Genomic DNA, 20,839 nt, shown 5'->3' with positions numbered 1-20,839 from the left:
TTCCCGAAGCGGTTGGCAGCGGAATGGGATCCAGAGCAGCACCACTCCCGGCTGGCTCCGTGGCCACCCCCGAGTCTCTAATATTCAATAATAATAACAATAGACGCCTTTAGCCAGGTTCCCTCCTCTCCACAGCTCCTGCAGATCTCTCTGCCCGCTCCAGAAACAAAAATAGCGATGAATTAATTAACGGGACGGGGATCTCAGCCGGGAGGGGGCCCCGGGAGCCCAGCGCTCCGTCACGCCCGGGGAGCCGCGGCCTGTCCGGCCCTGCCCGCGGCCAGCGGGGCTGCTCGGTGCGCTGGGCAGCGCTGCCCGGGCGCCCGGGAAACGGGAAGGGAAGAGAGGGAGGGGGCGAACCCTGCCCTCTGCCCTCTGCCCGCCGCCGCCCGCAGCATGGGGAAGGCGGAAGCGGCGGAGCCGGCCCGTCAGGCCGGGCGGCGGCGGGGGGGCAGCGCGGCGAGAGGCTGAGGCGGCCGCGGCAGGGACGGGCGGACTGACGGCGGCAGGGAGGGCACCGAGCCCCCCGCCGGCACCGAACCGCTGCCGGCAGCGAGCCGGGACGAGCAGGGGGAGGCCGCTGGCGGCCTGCGGGGCCCCGCGGCGGAGCGGCCCTGCCCGGGGGATGCCCTGGGGGCGGCGCGGGGCCGGGCCGGCGGCAGCGGCGGGCAGGGCCAGGCCGGGCGCGGGAGGGCGGCGGGGCCGGGGCTGCGGCGGGACCTGCGGCCCCCGGCCATGGAGCCGCAGGTGGGGCAGCCGGGGAAGGGGGGGACCCGCGTGCTGGTGAGGGCCTCCCGCGGCCAGGAGCGCTAGAGGAAGGACCGGCAGAGCCCCTGACAGGTGTCTCCGCCGTAAGTGCCCTTACGCAGTCACTCGAGGACTGACAGACTTTGCATTTGTTATTGCTGCTGCTGCTGCTGCGATCTTCAAAGATGATGTTGGCAGAGCAAGCCCAGAAGTGGTTCCCAACTCACGTGCAAGTTACGGTCCTTCAAGCCAAAGGTCTGAAGCCAAAAGGTAAAAATGGCAGCAACGATGCCTACACCATCATACAGCTGGGCAAGGAGAAGTACTCCACCTCGGTGGCCGAGAAGACGCTGGATCCCATCTGGAAAGAAGAGGCCTCATTCGAGCTCCCTGGACTACTCATGCAGGAGAATCCAGAAAAATACATCCTGTACCTTATTGTCATGCACAGGTCGCTGGTGGGGCTGGACAGGTTTTTGGGACAGGTGGCCATAAGTCTGAACGATATATTTGAAGACAAGCAAAGGCGGAAAACAGAGTAAGTGATGGTTGGTTTTTTTCATTACAATTTGTATTCCTTGGACAGTTGCACTTGGGGAGGGTGGGAAATAGTAGCCTTACTATGAGCGTACATACTTTGAAATGAAATTAGTACGTTTCTGTCGTTGATTCTGTGTTCAGATCTCTTAAGCTATGCAGTTATGTCATTGTGGCCTGACCTCTTCCAGAGAAGTTTACTGTAATCAAAGTGGTTACTGTGCACAGGGAAGGACTGTCAATAACATTAACTTTTCTGACAAACTCTTGTGTGTAACATGAACTCATTATAGTCTGTTTTTCTAAGCATTTCTTTGTTCTGCACAGGGCCATACTCCATTCATCTCCTACCTCAGTTTGAACCATGCATGGTTCAGATGCCCTGAAACCTGGTGTGGTTCTCTTTAAAATTGTTTTCCTTCACTTGCTTCAACCACGTGTCTTTAAATATTTTATATTTATGTTTTAGTGGTCAATGAACTGTGACTTAATGAAGGCTTACCACAACAGCACAGTGCTTTGCTGATCCTGATTAATCTTAGGCCATGTTCCCGCAGCCTGCACTGTACAGCAGGCCTCAGCTGAGAAGACTGAAGAGAAATTTCAGCTCTTGTGGTAGCTTCCATCACTACCTACATAAGCATTTGTCAAATAAAATTGTGTTTGCCAGGGAGTTCAGGTACTGGAATGCAAAAAAAAGGAATTAAAACCAAAAACAAAAGGCATCATAGCAGTTTATTGAGTTGAACTGTACTTACCTAATTCTCTGAGTTTTTCAGCTAAATGAGTAAAGTTGTTATAACTCCTAGACAGGACATGGTCGCATAAAAGTGTTTGGTACCAGTGTTATTTATGCTCCATGTGTAACTCAGACTGTACGTGTGAAAGTACTGCAGACATGCCTATAACTTCATGCTTTGGGTTTGGCTTAGATGTGCTTGTCCCACAGAAGTTGAATCAGAACAGCGTGGAGACCTCCAAGTGAGCTCTGTGTTGGCAGTGACATATGAATGCTGACAGATCTTTCTGCAGTGGTTAAAAATGTTCCTGCTCCAGGTGCCTTTCCTCCTCTAGTGTCTCTTCAGTAGAGTACAAAGGCTCCTGTGCCCAAATCTCAGCTGTTAAAATTAAAGTCTGGTATCCATAGTGATGGTGGGTCTGTGGTGAGGCGCTGGACTTTGTGTCCAAGCCACTAAAAGACTGGCATTGCTCTGTCTCTGACTGTGCAGGGGTTGAACCACCAGCAGTGTTGCAGTTGGAGGTGGAAATCCATTTGGTTAACACCAGGCAGGGCTTCTTGGTCAGACAACTGTTTCTGCTGGAACCACCTCAAAACCTGGGCCTGCTTAAATGCATGGCTGAGGTTGAAGAGAACCAAAGACAAGTCAAAGCTCTTTTTGCCCTGGTGTTCGTTTGTTTTTGTAAACTGAATTTTTTGCAAAATATTATGTTCACAAATCATATGATAGGAAAGAAGAAGTCTGTGCAGAATCTTTTGTGGGTTCACTGTCTGGAATATTACGCTTTTTATTTGCTTGCCTTTTTAGGGACAGACCAGTTATCTTGACAGGTTAATGCCTGTAGCCTTAGGGTCTTAATTTCTGTTAACACTTGATTCATAAAGTTTCACTTCTCTTTAGACATGTATCTTCAAAATTCTTGAATCATTAGTAGTAATTATCTTGCAAGTCAGTAGTCAGCTGCCTTAGTTGCACCACCTAGCAACAAGGTGAAAAACAAGGGGAATGAATGACAGAGGAATGCTACTAAATATAAAGACTGTAAATCTAGATAGAAATATGTGTTCAGAAATTGGAGTAAAATATGTAAATTTGTAAATATGTAAATTACTATGAGTAACAAAACTTCTTTTCCCTAGAAGAAGAAACATAGGTTCCTGCACCAGTTTTAGCAAAAGTAGTGCTGGAGTCTTGCAAAATTATTCCAGAAATTTTTAAGTGGGGTAAGTAACACAGTCCTTGTGATAGTTAAACAAACATTCAGATCTGCAGTGTTTTTATAGGAAGTTATGCTTAGCAGGGCTCCATAGGTGTTCTTTATTTTCTCATTTCTTTCTCTGAAGTGTGAGAGAGGAACTCCTGCTATGTAGCCGTGAAGCAGTTCCTCGCAGAGCACCGCTGAAATCACCGCGGCTCCCCGAGAACACCGCGCGCTGCCTGCGAGCTCTGCTGCACAAGATGGGGGCCTATGGGGAAAGTTTTACAAACAGCCTAAGTCCTTTCTTCAGAAGTTACTTGAGCATTTAAGATTGCAAATCTTATTAAAAGTTGATGGGTGTTAGGCTTCTAGGGCCGAACAGCCGTACTTGTAAAAGTCTTATGTAAGTGTAAAAGTGCGGCTGGGCGGCAAGTGGGATTTTTGGCAGCGCGTTCTCGCTTAATGCTGTTTTAAATCCTTATGAGGAAGGAGCCACTGAAAGTCCAGTTTTCTCTTGGTGTCTTTAGGTGCTTAGAAACCTCAGAAATATCCTTTCTGAAACTCACTTATGAAAAAAAGTAATGCTGAGTTCCTAAGTTGAGATGTTTTTGAGTTTTTGTGGTTGTGTGCTGTGTGCCCCCTTGCCAGGCGGGTGTGTCATGGCTGTCTCCTTTAAGCGTTCATTGGAGATGTGTAAGATTTGTATGTGTGTGTGGGATGAGGGCAAACTTTCAAGAATAGATTTACGAATGCAATCTCAAACAAATGCTCTTTTTTTCCCCCTCTTTATTAAATCCTTTTTAATAGAAAATATTCCTAGTCCTGTGTTGGCAGTAAACTAAGGGTAATATATTTGGACCTGAAGACCTTCTAACTGTGACTGTGGTGTGGGAACTGAGACACCGAGCACCTTTCAAAACCACGTCCAATGTCTTTGTTACCAAAGCATTCTGATGGTTGAAAGCTATATTCATTGTTTCAGAAACACTAATCTGTTTTATTAAGCAATGTTTTTACTTTTAAATATGTTCAACAGGCTTGTGCTGTTATTAAATCCAGAGTTATTTTCTTATGTTGATGTAACCTTAACATTTCTTGCTTTGTTTGGGGATGAATGAGATCCAGTTATTTGATGAAGTGTCTATTGGTAATATTTCTGCTTTTTAATATATTTAATAGCTTCCTCTTTCCAACACAGCTCTACATATGGTGCTGTAAGAGACAGACTCAAGAGTCACCAGGGTATTGCAAAAAAGATATTTAATATTCTGCACAATGCTGAACCCTGTCAGCAATTCCCTAGTGCTTTTTTAGTAAGGAGGTATGAGAAGTGAAGGCTACCAGCTGATTCAGAATTCCTAGGAAGACCGTGGGGTGTGTGACATTTGGCTTTTTACATATTTTTTTAATTTAATATTTTATAATTTGAAAGAAATAAATTTCAAAAATCATTGCAGACTCAGGAACATTATGTTAGGGAAAAATAATGTGGGGGTTTTTTGTTTTTTTTTTCTGTGGAGCTTTTTTTGTTACTTGTCACATCTTAAGACAAATACTCCCTGCAGTAAAGTTTTCAGGCAGAGGCCTCATGACAGGATTTGTCTTGTGTTCTCAGAAACTTGCTCTGGCTCAAGGCTTAATGAAACAATGTAGTCTATTTACGATAACTTGATAGGGAAGATTTTGTACACAGCATTATACAATGTCCTTTTTCTTTCTGAAACTGATGATTTTTCAAATTCTTAAAAGTAAAAATTCCTGGAACAGTTAGATCCAGATGCAGCTCAGATGGTCCCTCACTAGATCTCTTCCAGAGACTTCATCCAAAGCATCTGCAGGATCCCAGTTCATTTTCTTTCTGTCTCAGTGCAGAAATGCCCGTTGTACTGTGAAAGTTCGTAAATTTGTGTCTCTGACATCTCTGCTGTAGTTGGAAATGGACAGGGACTTTTTACTTCTGCTCTTTTTTCCAGAGCTGAAAACTAGACTCCAGATGCTGAAAGATTTTTCTGAGGTTTTTTAAAAATTCTAAAAACTTTGGAAAAACTGCTTTAATAGAATTGTGTTTAGCACAAGTTTTCAAATGTTACATTTCTGACATGGCTTTTATTTTTGCAATAACATCGCATGGGTTTTTTAATTCATCCTAAGAAATACATGACAGTTTTTTCTGTCTGCTCCTGTAAAATAAAGATACCTCTTCTACTCTTCCATTTGAAATGCAAATTATAATCCGTGAATGTATTGTTTTTAAGCATTTTTTTGGCATTTTAAGCATAATTTCAATTCAGTCATAACTCACAGTTGCCTTAATGCTGCTGATAATCTGATTACATAGGATCAAAACAAATTTTTGGGTTACCATGGAATAAAACAAAATACTCATTTGCTGGCATGTCTTAATTTAATGAAGCACTTTACTTTTTTTTTTACAATGACTGAGCTTAGATTTTTTTTTGTCCTGTGGGCTAAATGAGCACTAGGAGAACAAATTGCTGTTAACTTTCCCAGTGTTACTTATTTCCTCAGCTTTTGCTTTATCCTTGTTACTCTCTAATTTCACACTGTTTATTGTCCATTCCTTTATGAGCTTTCCTGCACAGCTCATTTTATTGTATGTTCAGCTGATTTAAGATGTAACACTTGTTTGGAATGCTATAAATTTGAGGAGGCAGGTGATGTAGAGTTATTATTTCTTATTGAAATGTTGGAGAAGACATCTTTTATTTGTGATTTAGTTCCTCTTCTCCCTGGAGTCAGTAATATCTCCCCAGCACTCCCCTTCACACACACAAATTGCAGCACTTGCTAAAAACATGCTTGCTTGAGCATAGTACAGTGAAGGAATCTTGGCCTTTTCTAAGGATACTTCTTGACTTATATTGATCATAAAAAAGAGCCAAAATGAACTTCTCAGCAAGCAAACAAAAACATCTCATGGTTGACCATGATCAGTACCCTGTGTTGTAGGCACTTTAGTGCTGCTGAACTTCCTTGAAGTTATGCAAATGGTGTGAGTTTTTCCAAATTAATGTGAATTCTTTCTTGGCAACCTCTGTCTTGGATATAAACTCCCTCTTCAACTGCCTCTGCTCTGTCCTCTCTCTCATCTGTAGCAGCAAAAGCAAGAGGGAGGCTTCAAATACATCTGGAATTATGAACAAGCAAGCAACTAGTAAATTGATAATATATGGGCTCTGTGCTTATTAATGAGTGGGAGCCATTTTAATAATATTTCTACAAAACATAACACACTATTATTTATTCATTTTTAGTCTTAAATTTACTTTAAACAAGAAAAATACCTTTTAAGGGATGAACTTCAATAATAGTGGAAATGGCAGGGTGTAATAGAAAATATCTTTATTGTGGTTGAAGTAAGAGAAAAACCTTGTTCTGCTCAAGTCAGAAATGGGAAGAGTAGTAACCAAGAAGGAAAAAGTGAAGAAAAGAGAAAGATGGTTATGGGAGAAAACAAGGTTTTGCCCAGCTGTAGCTTTATGGACTTATAGCCATATTTTGAAATTATTTAGTAATATTCCCAGCATTTAAATTTTGACAACAAATCTATGCACATCCCCTCAATAAGTCATAACTGAGTCAGAGTCTAAGTGCCATCTGGATTGAAATGCTTCTCCATTTTCTGTGCACACATACACATGCTTGCACACACACTCAAATAACTGGTCTTAATTCTTATACCTTCCATTAGTTTTTTTCTAACATAGAGGTATTCACACGTGGTCTTTAGCCAAAATAATAAGTAAACTAAGACCACTTTAATGACTTTGATTCCAGCTGATGTTAGCAAACCCCATAGTGAGGGTGTTGTGATAGCTGTCATTTCCCATATGTTTTGTGGCGTTACAATGTCACTCTGTAATATTTATTTTAAACTGCTTTGAATATCTCATTTCAGTTGGCTTCCAGAAAGTAAGAGTGTTCATCTTTGTGAGTGTCATCACTTATTTTAATAAATAATTTATTTTCTTCTTAATTTCCTTTCATACACGATGTAGTCTGCTGTGCTCAGCCCCTTGCCTTAATTTTCCTACTTGCTGACTTTCGGGGCAGCCTCTCAGTATGGTATTGGAATGATTTATCACAAAACATACTTCTGCATTTTTCAAATTGCATACGCTGCTAAATGAAAATGTCAGACAGTTCTGGGCTTTGGATGTTGTTTTTTATCAATTAGCTCTGGACATTTATGTTAGTGGGCTTTTGTGTGGTACAAGTTTCTTCAGTGTGTCCTTGACAATAGTCATCAACTTCTTTTTTGTGCCAGCTGATGGACATGTTCTGTCATTTTGATTCTGGTGGTCTTTTATAGGGGTAGGTTTAGAAGTATCTGCCTGTAGAGGAAATTCTCATTGATGTGTAGCAGATCATGATCCTGATTTTTGCCTGTAAAATCAAGGTCAGAGGTCTTGGTGGATGTTGTGATGATTATGTGGCTTTTTGCAAAATTTCTTCAATAATTTGTGAATTGAATTAAAGATTTGGCAAAATTCCTTGGGTTTTTCAGCAAAGCAAAGCTAGATCAGCTCAGCAGATAATTAGTAGTAGACTGAAGAAAGAGTGGTGTGTTTGAGAAGCAGAAAGATGGGAAAATTCTTTCAATACTTTCTTCATCTTTGGCACTGTCCAGAAGACAGAGTTGGGAGATCATCTGTCATTCACCAGATGAATGTGCTGGCTGGAACACTTAATTCCTGTTGAAATTGGTAGATAAGTTACCTAGTGGTTTTAGAAGCTGTCAAAGTATATAATTAAAGTGTAATTGAAATTAGGTTGTGCTTTTTTCTTACCCATGCAGTCAGCCCATCCTGCTCCCTGTTACATGGTGAGCAGAACAGGCTGAGTGATGCTTCTTCAGAGGAGACAGAGGGATAAGAATTGCAAGTGTCAGATTCTGTGGCAGATTTGGAGGACAAATAGAAAAGGGGAGTAAAAAACAAGCTGAATTCAAATTAAATAGACCAGGGTTTTGTAACTTGCTCATTTCTAGCAACTTGTTTCATTTTTCTCCTTCATCCTTCCTGTCTGTCTTCCCTAAGTTGAAGGGTTCATTATTAGTGATTATCTGCTAACTGCACAAGTTATCAGAGTTTGTTTTTTCCCACCCCTAATTGTAGGTGTGGCCAAAATAAACTAATTTTTTCATGGGTAGAAAGTAGCCATGCTGCTTCACATAGGGGTTTAGCTTTTCAGGGCTGCCTGGTCAGCAGGATTTTTCCTATTTAGCCTTGCACACTGAGCTTCTCTTTGCACATTCAAGAAAGTTGTTGGCATGCTGAGCAGCAATTTATGAAATACTTAAATGTAAAAATTAACAGAAACCTGTGCAAGACAGGCAAAGCCCCTTAGTGCACTGAAAAACAGATGAGAGAAAGAAGCAAGGGTTGTTCTGATGGAAGCCACAGGGAAAAAGTCAAAATTAGGGGGTGTATGGAGGACATTGCCCTACAGAACATTTGAAGGTGAGAGCAAGAAGAATGAATGTGATTCCAAAGGCAATAGGGCTTCCTTTGAAGTTGGAAAAATTTGCCAGACTTTGTACAAGGTCTGTTTAAATAAAGACTGTCTGCAAGACTGGATGTAATATTTGGTTATTAAGTAAAAGGGCATCTGCTCTCATAAAAGCCACCCTGTTTTGTTCATGTATGTTATTGGCTATTTTCCTACTTTGTACAGGCTTTCTATAGAATAAGCTCATGGCAGCTTGACAAATAGAGCATTTATTGTGGCTAAAAGTACTGTAAACAAAACCAAAATAGCAAGTTTTATTGGCTTTTATAATACATTTCAATTTTTTAAATTGGCAGTAGTATAGTGGAATTTAGTGTTTTAGGACCCAAATGTTGTTATCTGAAATCAGTGGACTTCATTTCCCGATTCTTTCTTCTCTCCTGTATAGAGCTGTTTTTTCTATTTGCTGCTTACACCCATGTGTTGTCAAAACAGATTCTAATGAGAAACATTTACAGACTTAGTTGCTCATTCACGTGCAGCTCCACATAAATGCATTTGCCTCCATTTGTTCTCATCTGTTTAAAAAAGTAATTAGTTGCCTTTGAATTTTGAAGAAAATCATGATTTGAGTCTGCTTCTCATATTGTCTTGTTATGAGCTGAAGCATATGGAGCCTTCATTATAAGTAAAACAAGATAAACTCTCCAAGGTAACAAAGAAACCTCCTTGAAATGCCAATGAAAATTAAATATCTGTCTTGCATACAAAGATTTGATCCAGCAATCATTATTCAAATAGAAATTCCACTGAAGACCAGAGGAATTTTGCTGGAGTAAAAGAGTTTTTGATTAAATTCTGTTGGAATCAGTAGCAGTGCTGAACCTGGTTCCAGCAGGACTTTCTGTTGTCTTCCTAGGGAAAGGAGAATTTCTTTGTTTTCCCAGTTGAACTTATTTTTAATGTCAATTTGTTCAAGATATACTTTGAAAAGAAATGTAGAAGCTATGAAGGCAAGGTATTAGTTGTGGGCTTCTCTTTAAGAAGAGGTAAATGTCAAAATAGTGCATGGAATTTACCCTTAGCAGATGAGTGCAGGTAATGACAGAGCGTTGGTGATTGGTGATAAGAGTGACAATAATTGGGTTAAATGAATTTTTAAAATAAATTACGTTCTTCCCCATAGCAAAAGCTCAAGAATTTGTCTTCTTCTTGTTCTAAGACAAGTGACATGGATCAGTTTAAGGTTTTGACCATTCAGAAGCAGAAACATAGAAAAACGCACCAGTTTTATCAGAGATAGAGTATTAATGTTTGAACCCTGTGAGGAGAGGGAAAAAGGGAATGTTTTGTTACAGTGTAGGCTGAGCCATTAAATTTGTCAAAAACTGAAGTCCTTTCTGCCTCAAAACCCTCATGAGCATTATTTGTGCTGGTGTGTGTTCAGTGTGTGCCTGAGGAGCCATGGGAGGACTTTCTCAGGTCCAGGATGGTTTTTGGTCAGGGTTTTGTATCTGCACAGGAGCTGTCTGAGCAAGGCTTGCTCATTATGGCTGGGTACTGTTTGTATTTTTTTTAAGGGAATATGTGAACATACTTTCTTTTAAAGAAAAGTTTTAATGGAAGTAGGCTATCTTGTCTTCCAGTTTTTGCAATATTATGTAGCACAAAGGCATCTGACTTTTGGTTCTGTTTTTGTTTTCTGTAACAACTCTATAGATGACTTAAAGTATTTCTGGAATCAGTTACCAAAGAAGTGAAACATTATTAACTAAAAGGAAAAACCATCCATCTTCTTCAGACACATATTCCAGGTTTTGTATTTCATTTAACGTATATAAATGAAGTTACTTCACAACAGAAGAAAAGCTTTTTTCCTAAAGATTTAATTATCCTTCTGCTGGTTTGAGCTTCTGGGTCTACTGGATCCATGGATCCATGTTGTTCATTGCGAGTACAGAGGAGTACTTGTTGTACTTAATTGTTTTGCTTTAGTATGAAATATAAAATCTTGTGAACATCACAAAGCAGCAACAACAACAAAAAAGGCATAATAGTCTTTATTATTTTGTTATGTCTTTGGTGTGTCACTTTTGGAAATATTTTCTCAACTCAAAACATGTAATGCCTGAAAATTTGATTACAGCTGTCCCCTTTAAAATATATTTAAGAAATCTGCAAATAAACAGAGGGCTATTTTTCTCCTTTCCTGACATTCTTTTTTCTGTATTTTGCAGGATTGAGTAATGTATGTATAACTGTATAGTCCATTTTGTATCTGTGTTAATGGACAATTTAATTTCTTAGCTTCTCCAGTTCAAAAGTTACTGGTGGTAAGGCACTGTTGTGTGTCTGTTTGCATGGATTTCTCCTGACAATGGGTTTAGAGCACTTCTTTGGAGCTGGTGGATCTGAAATATGCCCTTGTGACCTTTTGAAATAGGGAAAGGCTCTTGGTGATGGTTGTGGAGAAGGGATTGTGTGTTGGTCATTCATTTAGGTGAAGCTGTGGAGGGAAGATTGAGCCATAATTCTGCAGATGGCTTCCATGGGACAAAGGAGCACAATAGGGAATGAATAAGACACTTGGATAATCATAAAGCTTTTGCTGGACCTGGCAAAGAAGCACACTTGGTTTTTGAAACAGATGATCACACCTTTGATCTCTTTTCAAGGAGTGGGGATTTATGTCATGGTTCCAAAGGAAATATTTCTGAAGTTAATCCTGCTGGTGACCTGCAAAGGAGAGGATGCTGTTGGATACACCTATGTGCTCACAGTTGTACTTGTGGAGTTACTGTCAGCATCCAGAGGGGAAGCAGTTGCAGAATTGAAATGGTAGCTGGCTGTTCATGGCTCTCAGATAGTTCTTAGCCAGAGTTGCTGCAGTTGTCATAAATCTTAACCAGTTCTTAGAAGGAAGAAAAGAGAGGAAAATGTTCGCTAGTGTGTAAACTTGAGCAAAATCCAAGGAGAAAAGTTTACTAGATCAAGTAGTTGCCACATAGAATACATTAATATGCATCACTACTAAATAAAGAACACTTGAAAACTATAAAAAAATGAAAATAAAATGTATCTGTATTTATAATTAAGTACAAAGTCTCCTTTATAAGCAGATGGAAGCCCTTAATTTTGATGATGTTTGGTCAGCTTCCAGAGTTGATTTTGATTTTGAAACAGGTGAACACTAAAGAGCTTCCTCTTGCTTAGTTATTAAGTTTTCTCTTTGAGAACAAATATAAACAGAGAAATTTTTCAGCACAGGAATGACTGAATCTTTGATATAGGATTTTGGTTTTCATACTTTAAATTGTTCTAAGCAGATGCATTACCCAGCTAACCAGAGGGTAATGATAGCCTTCAGAAAACACAACCTAATTTGCTCTCTTTCTCCTTTAAGGTGGTTTCCCCTAGAATCAAGACAAGGGAAGAGAACTAAAGACAGAGGAGAAATAAATGTCAATATTCAGTTTATGAGGAATAACATGACAGCAAGTATGTTTGATTTGTCAATGAAGGACAAAACCAAATCCCCATTTGCTAAACTAAAAGACAAAATGAAGGGTCGGAAAAACGATGGGACGTTTTCAGATACATCCTCTGCAATCATCCCGAGCACTCACATACCTGATACAAATCTAGAGGTGTGTAGTGGTGAAGTGCAAATGAAATCCAAACCAAAAAAACCTTTCCTCTTGGGACCTCAGCGGCTGTCCTCAGCTCACTCCATGTCAGATCTAACAGGACCACACGTCTCCTCGGAGAAAATGAAATCCAGCACTGTTGGCTACACCCATCTCTTCAGGCGTCAGCTGGAGTCCTTTGGTTCCGTTGATGAAGGGGGTAAGTAAAACTCCTGACCATTACAATTACAGCTCACTGCTATTAGAGCATTCAGAATCTGTTACTCTAGTTTATGAAGCACTTACAATGCCAAAATATTAAGAGAGATTGCTGGTCTATATTTAACACTTTCTTTAATTTCTGGTAACTCATAATTGCTGTTTCTGAATGTAAGAAATAATTTACACTGCTCATGATGTATGATAATGTAGCATTTTCTCTTATTATGTCCTCATCTGAGAGTACATTGCTTTCCAGAAGGGACTCTAGGCAAAATAGCATCTCATGAGAAATAAGTCTAATTAAAAAGTCAAAAACTATCACCAAATTTTAAACCTGATTTATACAAAGAGCTGGAAATATTTTGCATTGCTCAGAGTCATTATGCAGCAACATACTATTATCTCTTTCTGGAATGGCACATCACTCATAGCTGTCTTCTCTGTAGAACTTCATTTTCATGCAGGAAACAAAGATTTCTGATGGTGCCTATCCATTAACATTTCTGAAACATGAAATCCAGGCCACAGCTGTTAATTTTTATTTCTTTTTAATAGCTTAGTTACTCACCAGTGTTCTGAGCTGAGGCTCAATTGCAAAGCTTCTAGATCTAAGCTAAAATGGTTTTTCTGCATGTCATAAACTGTGATATAGTGTCTCATTGATAATATACTAATGACAGATTGTTTGCAGGGAGTCTAAAATCTCCACACAGAAGGACATTAAGTGTTGATACTTCTAAAATGAGCCAACTTGACAGCACAGTTGATGAAACTGCACTTGAAGCACAAAATGACCCATTTAATGTGAGTGCTTCGTTACCCCAAAAATTTGCTACACTGCCAAGACAGAAGAATCCATTTGAAGAAAGCCCAGCAACGTGGGATCAAAACATAAGTCTGTTTTCCAAACCTGTCGAGATCAGAAAAGAAATTAAAAAAGAGAAAAAAGAGAAAGTTAGTCTTTTTGAAAGAGTGACTGGAAAAAAAGATAGCAAGAGGTCAGATAAACTTAGCAATGGGGGATCAGAGAGTTCTACTGACTTGAAATCACCGAGTGCGTTTGGGGAAGCTCATCAGGAGAGTTTTGATTATGATTCGACTAATCCGTTTATGGCAAACTTCAAGCCTACAAGCATGTTGCCATCTTCAAGGTAGGTTTTTGCTGTATTTCAATCTGATATCTTGAACATGTTATATAAATGAAAATGTGAAGTGTCAAGGAACACAATCTTTGTGCTTTATGCACGTTTATATCACTGCTTGTCTGTTTCTAAGTGTGTTAGGAACTTTTTATGTAATTTGATCGTTTCTTACTTTGTTTTGAAGTGACTTTTTTATTACTGATATGTACTGTGAAGGTTTTTGGGTGCTTGTGTTTGTGGAAGACCTTATTTGTGCTTCAGAATGGGCTCTCCCTGAAGTCTTCTGCTTTAACTAAACATTTGTTGCTAATTTATAGCATTGCCCTAGATTAGGTTTTGAGAGGGAAAGGTTTCAAGTGTAAGGGGAAGAGGAAATTGAATAACTAAAAGAGTGATGCAAATGGGAGTAGTGAAGAGAAATCTTGTGGATGTCACTATTTGGGGAAAAAATAAAAAAATAAATTAAGTTCTATATGTGAGAGTACAAGAATTAAAGAACATTCTGTTTCTAAATGGGAATACTGACATGAACTCTTATCTCACCTGAATTCATTTGGCTCGCTGCAGCTTTGCTGAGTTCTGTGTACTGAAATTGTTGCACAAGGCAGCAGTTTATGTCTTGAGCAGAATGAATTAAATTACAGGGCTGATAAGCAACTTTGATTTAAATAATCCATTTTAATCTTTGTTTGTCTATCAATGCTTTACTTGTTTTCCTTAAGAAAAAGTGTAACCCACAGTTAGTTTCCTTCCTAGGTTTTGTTTGCTACTGAGAAAGATAGGCTGTGTCTCTCTTTATACATGTATGAAGATATATATATATATATTTATATACTGCCACCCACATATACTGTTTACGATAGATAAATATTTAAGAAGTTAATTAACTTTCATTACTTTGCATTTTTTTTTGTTTGTTTTTGTATATAAATGCCAGAAAATAGCAGTCCTTGCTTTTTCAAGGTAATGATTCATTTCTGTGTAATGACTTAAATTTGGTAGAAAATGCATATGAAATTAAAATGCTTCAAACTGTAATCTAAAGGCTGTAAAATCAATCACTGTTTTAAATGGAAAACATGGTTGTAAAAAATTCACTATTTCCTGTGTATTAATTCCTTAATTAATGACACAAGAGTTGTTTCTTTTAAAAAAAAAATGTTTTTTGTTATCTTGTTCTCTTAGAACAGAGGGATCCTATTGTGTGCCAGCTCAGTTTTTTTTCATGGGTTTGAATGCATGAACTCCTGATTTAAACTTAGAATCATTTTCTTAACAAAACTAATCATGGATGTGAATTAGGGAAATGAACTGAAATGGAGCTGCTGTAGAAAAGAATTTGTTGCTAGAAGCTCATCTGACCTCAACAAATTATCTTTGTGCCTTCTATGAGTCCAGTCAGTTCCTAATGTCTTAAATAACATGTTTATAGACAATCTTAGAATATTTTTTTATTTAATGAAGTATTTATCTGGATTAGTGTAAGGTTAGATTGTAGCTTGGTTTGTCAGAAGTTAAACTTCCATTTAAATAAGTCCCTTTAAAGAGAAATAATTCAAATAACAATTAAAATTGCATAGCATTTAATTTTTTTTAAATTAAACACTCTATTCAGGCAGATGCAAGATATAAGTAGTGAAATCTTTTGAAGTTCTAGCATGCAGAAGATCTTGATAAATATAAAACTTAATGGTAATCATGATGGACTTTTTTTCTTTGTTTTGTAATTAAAAAGCTCATCACAGTGCCCATTCAGAAGGACTCTAGTCATTTGTTTGTCTTTGTATGAGAGTCCCTTTTACTTGACTTTTATGTAAACATAAACTTTTGATAAGAAAAATAGATATTATTTTATTTTCAAAAAGCCACAAATAGTAAACATTCTGACCTTTTTTGTGAGACAGCTATTATGGCATAATATCTAGCATGCAATAAGTTAAGTTGGAAGCTCTTGATTTTTGTATGTTTCATTATGATGTTCTGTGTGAACCTTTTAGACTTAGTTTACTTTTTTTCAGATGTATCTTATACAATTATTTTCTTTTGAAGTAGAAATTAATACAAAATGTGCATATTTAATAAATTTACTGTTTAAGTTTACCTTTTATCTGTGGAGGATTTCTTGAATAGAATCCATTTTTAATTTTTTGAACTAGTAATACTGAAGGAAGAATTTGTATGAATATGTGGCCACAAAATAAATGAGGCTGGGTAACAAATTCAGTATGCAGAAAATGTAGACAGGGAATTTAGTCTTTGGGTTGTTTCTTATTTACTCAATGTGCTATTAAGCTCTTTTGGATGAATCCCATTTCTGCAAGTAAACCAGGCAGTGTATTTTTTATTAAGGTGTGTCCAAAATTAGTGTTCAGTTGTGGATCAGGTGTTTGCTTTGCAGGTGGATCTTTCCAGTTAACCCCACTTAGCTAAACCTTGGTTTGGGTGATGGGACATCCTGAGCTGGATTCCTGTCTGATGAAATCCTGCTGGAGAATTATTCCAGGAGCTCACTGTAGCCATAAGACATCCAGTCTGTGGGAATAGGCTGGACATAGAGCAAAGTGGAAGGAAAAAAACCCAATCCATAGCAATCCTCTTTCCCACCCCCCCTCAAAAATACCAAACCCAGATCCTTCACATTTGTAATGTGAATGTCAGGTTCTCAGTGCTGATGAAGCCACATCTCTAACCTTAGTGGGAAGCTTTTCAGTGACTTTGGTGAACTTCAGGTCAGGCTTGAGTCCATCCTAATTAATTGTGGTTGGTGATGTTGACTGAGCAGTAACAATGTGGAGAATAACAGCTCATAACATCAGCTGGGTGTGCTGCTGAATAGCCCTTCACCAGCCCATCCTTGAGTGTTTAGCTGCATGCTCTGTCACTAATTACTCATACTTACTAATTAAACAAATGAAGATAAGTACATCTTCCACATGTTCTTCAGCTGCTGGTCCAAAAATTACAGGAGCTATTCAGCAACACTTGTAGGATTTTTTTTTTTCTTTTTTCAAAAGCAAGTATGCCAGGATTATTTGAAAATTGTTATTTATTTTTATTGCTATTACTTATTACTGTTGTTTCAAGAAGATTTTAGAAGTTGTTTCAAGAAGATTTTAGAAGTATTTTTGAAAAGAAAAACAAAACCTATTTGGTTTGTATATAATACTTATTGACAGGAAATCACAAAATATGGACCCCTAATTTCTATTAATCTCTGATTTGGCAAAGGCTTGTTCCCTGGCTTTGGCTAAATCTGTAAAATAGGGATGATGCTGTACCTTCTGCAAATGCTGAGTGGATAAATGAGTATTTTTAAAATGTTTTTGTAGCTATGATATTGCAGTGTTGCGTGTTAAGATTGGGGGTTCCATTGTCTGTTGTAGGATAGCAGAAATATTTATGAGCTGATTCCTTGACAATTTAAAAATGCAGGAGTCTCATAGTGAAACAAAAAATGCTGGTTTTGCAAATACTACAAAATCTGTAGGTTCCAGATGTTTTGTGTCATACAGCCAGTGAAGAGTTTTTAAGCAAACAATGTCTAGTGCTCTTAGCCAGCATTTACCAATAAAAATTTTGGTTTTGTACTTCTTAATGCACTGTTTTGAAACTTTTACCTAATACTGCCTTAAATTGGACTCATTCTTACAATTCCTGCTATTGTTGTGGCTCTCAGAAGGTTAATTTGCAGTCAGAAGCCACGTGGCTTTTGTGTTGAACACAGTTAAAGAAACTGAGGGTGCTCCTGGAAAACAAAGATTGTTTTGTGCCATAACCAAAGCTTGTGCATCGTTTTTCTGAAATTGTTTTTGTTTAGGAAAATACATGACACTACACTACAGGCTAATAAACTGATGTGAAAATTTCTCAATTTACACCACTTGACAAGTGCTAAAAGAAAAGCATCTTTAATTTTAATGTGTTATTAGGACCTTTTTAGAGAGATTGTACAAGTTATTAACAAGGTCCTCTGAGACAGGAGACGGGTAATTAACAAGACCTACAGAAAGGGAGTTTAGGTAATTAACAAGATCTTAGGCACTGGACACAGGGAGACAAATAGTCCAATATTTAAAGCTGACAGGTTGTTACTAGTCAGATCGAATTCCAGGTCTAGGAAACTGGATTGGTTGTGTTTGGGAGCTTTCTAATGAACATTATATATAGATATATATGTATATATATATACACATACATACATAATGTTTGTGTCTGTATATACACATATATATATACATGAATAGAGAGAGGCATTAATAAAACCCTTCTAAAGTAGCATTTCCTTGACCTAACTATTGTTATACTTTAGAGAAAATAAGATAAAGCTTGTGTCTACATACAGGTTATACTTTATCTCAAGTTGTGACAGTAAGTATGTTACATTCTAAGCAACCTGGAAGATGGAGTAGTGGAGGAGAAAGAAACTTGTGTCTCACTAGGATTCACTGTAACAATTGCAATTAATGCTCATATTTATAATATTAATCACTGGTGAATTGGAGCATAAATTATGAAAATGTTAATTATTTTTCCTGTATTCTCTTACTACTTCAACAGATTTTCAAGTTAGCAACTGAAAAAGAAAAAAACACAAACCACCAACCTAATTCTTCAACTCTTTTACATCTTTCTGCTTGTAGTTTCTGAATGTGGTGATTTTCTTCAGCCTCTCTCCCACCTCCATCCCATGTGGCTGTTAGAGCTGCCTGTCTCCTCAGTGCCACACATTCCAAACAAATCAGGGACTGCAGCTTTGTTTTTCCCAACGGAGGCAATGTTTGAAATAAGCAATGTCTCTGCATTTTGATGTGGTCATTATTAAATTTGTTCAAAAACAAGTGAGATGCTGTGAAAACAGGAGGATTTTGATAACAGCGATGTGTTTGGATCATATTAAATTGTTAAGGCTGAAGAACAGCTGATGTCTGCTACATTTCAGCTCACATTAACTTTTGAATATTTGATGGTCAGGTGGTTAAAGAAGCTTTTGCAACATCCTAGTGTTCCTCTGGGTTCCTGCTTGTCACTTGAGCTGTGACAGCAGATCAGGTGCGTGTCTCGAGTCAGCTGAAGTTCTAAAGTAAAACCTGTTATCCCAAACCACACTGAGGGTGAGTTTTTAGTGCAATAACTTCAGCATAATCAAAGTCACTGCTAAATGGTTTCAATCTTGCAGAGTTACTGGCAGCAGCTCCATTGGAATGAGCCCCAAAAGTTGCCTGATGAGAGCAAAGGATTGTAGTGGTTTTGTACTTCTCTGCCAAATAGGAAATCCAGTGTACAACGCAATTCACTCTTTCTACTTTTCACATGCCTTTTTCAGAAATGTTGGTCTCTAGATATTGCTGTGCTTGCTAAAGCAATAAGGTCTGTTAAGACATTTTAGCACATTTATTTCTCAGTTAGTAAAAAATGACATCAGGTGAATTCATGGTATTTTCAGAATTTTGTTTCCTCTGGTAGTGTTAGGATGTCTTATTTTAAGACCAGTATTCTTCTGCATTGCTTTTCTTGAAATGAATATTTTTTTTTTTTTTCAGTTCTCTACTGAAATTTGGCAAGACTTTAGTCAGTTGTGATCTACAGTCTAGATAGAATATTGATGGACTATGACAGTGCTTTAATTGTACTCTAGACTGTTAATATTTGGTAATTCAGTGCGGTAAAGCTGTCAGTGGAACATTATTTCAACAAGAGAAATACATTGATGATACATGAGAGGTAAAGAGAAATTACAAAACAAGCAGAAGTCGTGCAGAGATTCTTAGTCTGTCCTGCCAGGATTGTTATCATCTGATTTAAAAGCTCACTGCATGTGATAAGAGAATAATGAAATCTTTAACAAAGCTCCTACAAAGCAGTGGTCCCAGCATTTGGGACATGACTAAGGTGGGCTGGAGCAATCAATTCTTTGAGGGATATTGTAGAAATACATTGTATTAATCTTGACTTTTGCAGACTCCTCACCAGCAATCAGTCACTCCTAATTAGTTGACTGTTCTAGGAATACTGTTAGGAGAGTTCATCCTGCTGGCTGCATGACAAGATTTTTTCAAGCTTTCACTGTCTCTTGGTGCACATTAGGGCATGTGAGATCTTTTTTGAGAGGATGCATGAGGCATATTATCTTTCCCAAGGGAAAATGCACTGCCTGTTCTATTTCATTTTAAAAAAGAATAATTTGTTCTATTGTTTCTTTATTAACAAATGCAGAAACTATGTAATAGCAATGCACTTCTCTTTTTTTCTGTTTCATTATAAGAACTGAGGATTAGTTCTACTCTTTTAATAATTCAAAAATGGATCTGTAAGTTTTAGTGTAAAATGCAGCTTCAGGATTGTTTGATTTGTTTGATACTTGGTTGTTGACTTAGAGATGTCTAATAATAGGGTCTTCCAGTGGAGATGCTGGCACAACTTTTAATCTAACAGTTCTTTAGTGGTCTCTGGAGGAAAAAAAAACTTTTTTTTTTCCTATAGCACAACTCCTAGTAAAAGGAGAAATATTTATATACTTAAAATTGTAGCTAATCAAGAAAATACAGTGATAGCCATAAAACCTGATCCTCTGTTTGTGTCCTCCTGGGGTTACTCAAGCTCCAAAAGGCCACAGAACATGGCTTGACAGCAGAGCAATTTATACAGCGAAGTGTCTTAAGTGATGTTCCCCAGAATCTAATTGCAAAATAAATGGTAATATGCTTATTCTGTACTTGTTTAGCTGCCAGACAAGACAGTCATTCCTTCTCAGAATATTAAGTGAGGTCTGCATTGCCAGGCACAGCAGGCTGACAGTATTCTATGGAAGGCTAAGTTTCTGAATTTCATTAACTGGATCTGATTTTATTCATTTATTTTGGGTTCTTTTCCCTAGTGCAATAGTAATAACCTAAATGGTATCCTAATATTTCAAGATTTTGATATATGTTGTGAGAATCCCAAAAAAAGTACTGTAGTTACTGTAGTAAGAATCAGTCCAAAGACCAAGAAGTAGGATAGGAATAGGAATTTCAACTCTAATGAAAAATGAGTATGGCAGAGCTTTGCTAATTACCTGTATGCAGACATTCCATATTAAAGGAAAGAAATGGAAAGCTCACGCTTAGCTCATTGGTATAATGGATATTTTACAGAATGTTAAGTTAACATAAATTT

The 20,839-nt window shown here is 38.1% G+C and overlaps 1 protein-coding gene across 1 annotated transcript in view; it reads left to right on the top strand.

The window, feature by feature from the left end:
- The first annotated feature begins 746 nt into the window (after window positions 1-746).
- The window catches only part of RAB11FIP2 (RAB11 family interacting protein 2), a 32,409-nt gene continuing 12,316 nt past the window's right edge, over window positions 747-20,839 (top strand). The window contains exons 1-3 of the mRNA XM_015633320.3: window positions 747-1,285; window positions 12,098-12,540; window positions 13,234-13,693. Of these exons, the coding sequence (XP_015488806.1) occupies window positions 933-1,285; window positions 12,098-12,540; window positions 13,234-13,693 (1,256 nt within the window). The 5' untranslated portion in view covers window positions 747-932. The remainder of the gene's footprint in view (window positions 1,286-12,097; window positions 12,541-13,233; window positions 13,694-20,839) is intronic.

The sequence above is a fragment of the Parus major genome, chromosome 6, assembly GCF_001522545.3.
Source record: "Parus major isolate Abel chromosome 6, Parus_major1.1, whole genome shotgun sequence".
Classification (NCBI taxonomy): Eukaryota; Metazoa; Chordata; class Aves; order Passeriformes; family Paridae; genus Parus; species Parus major.
Note: the sequence above shows the minus strand (reverse complement) of the source record. Positions and strands in the feature narration are given on the sequence as shown.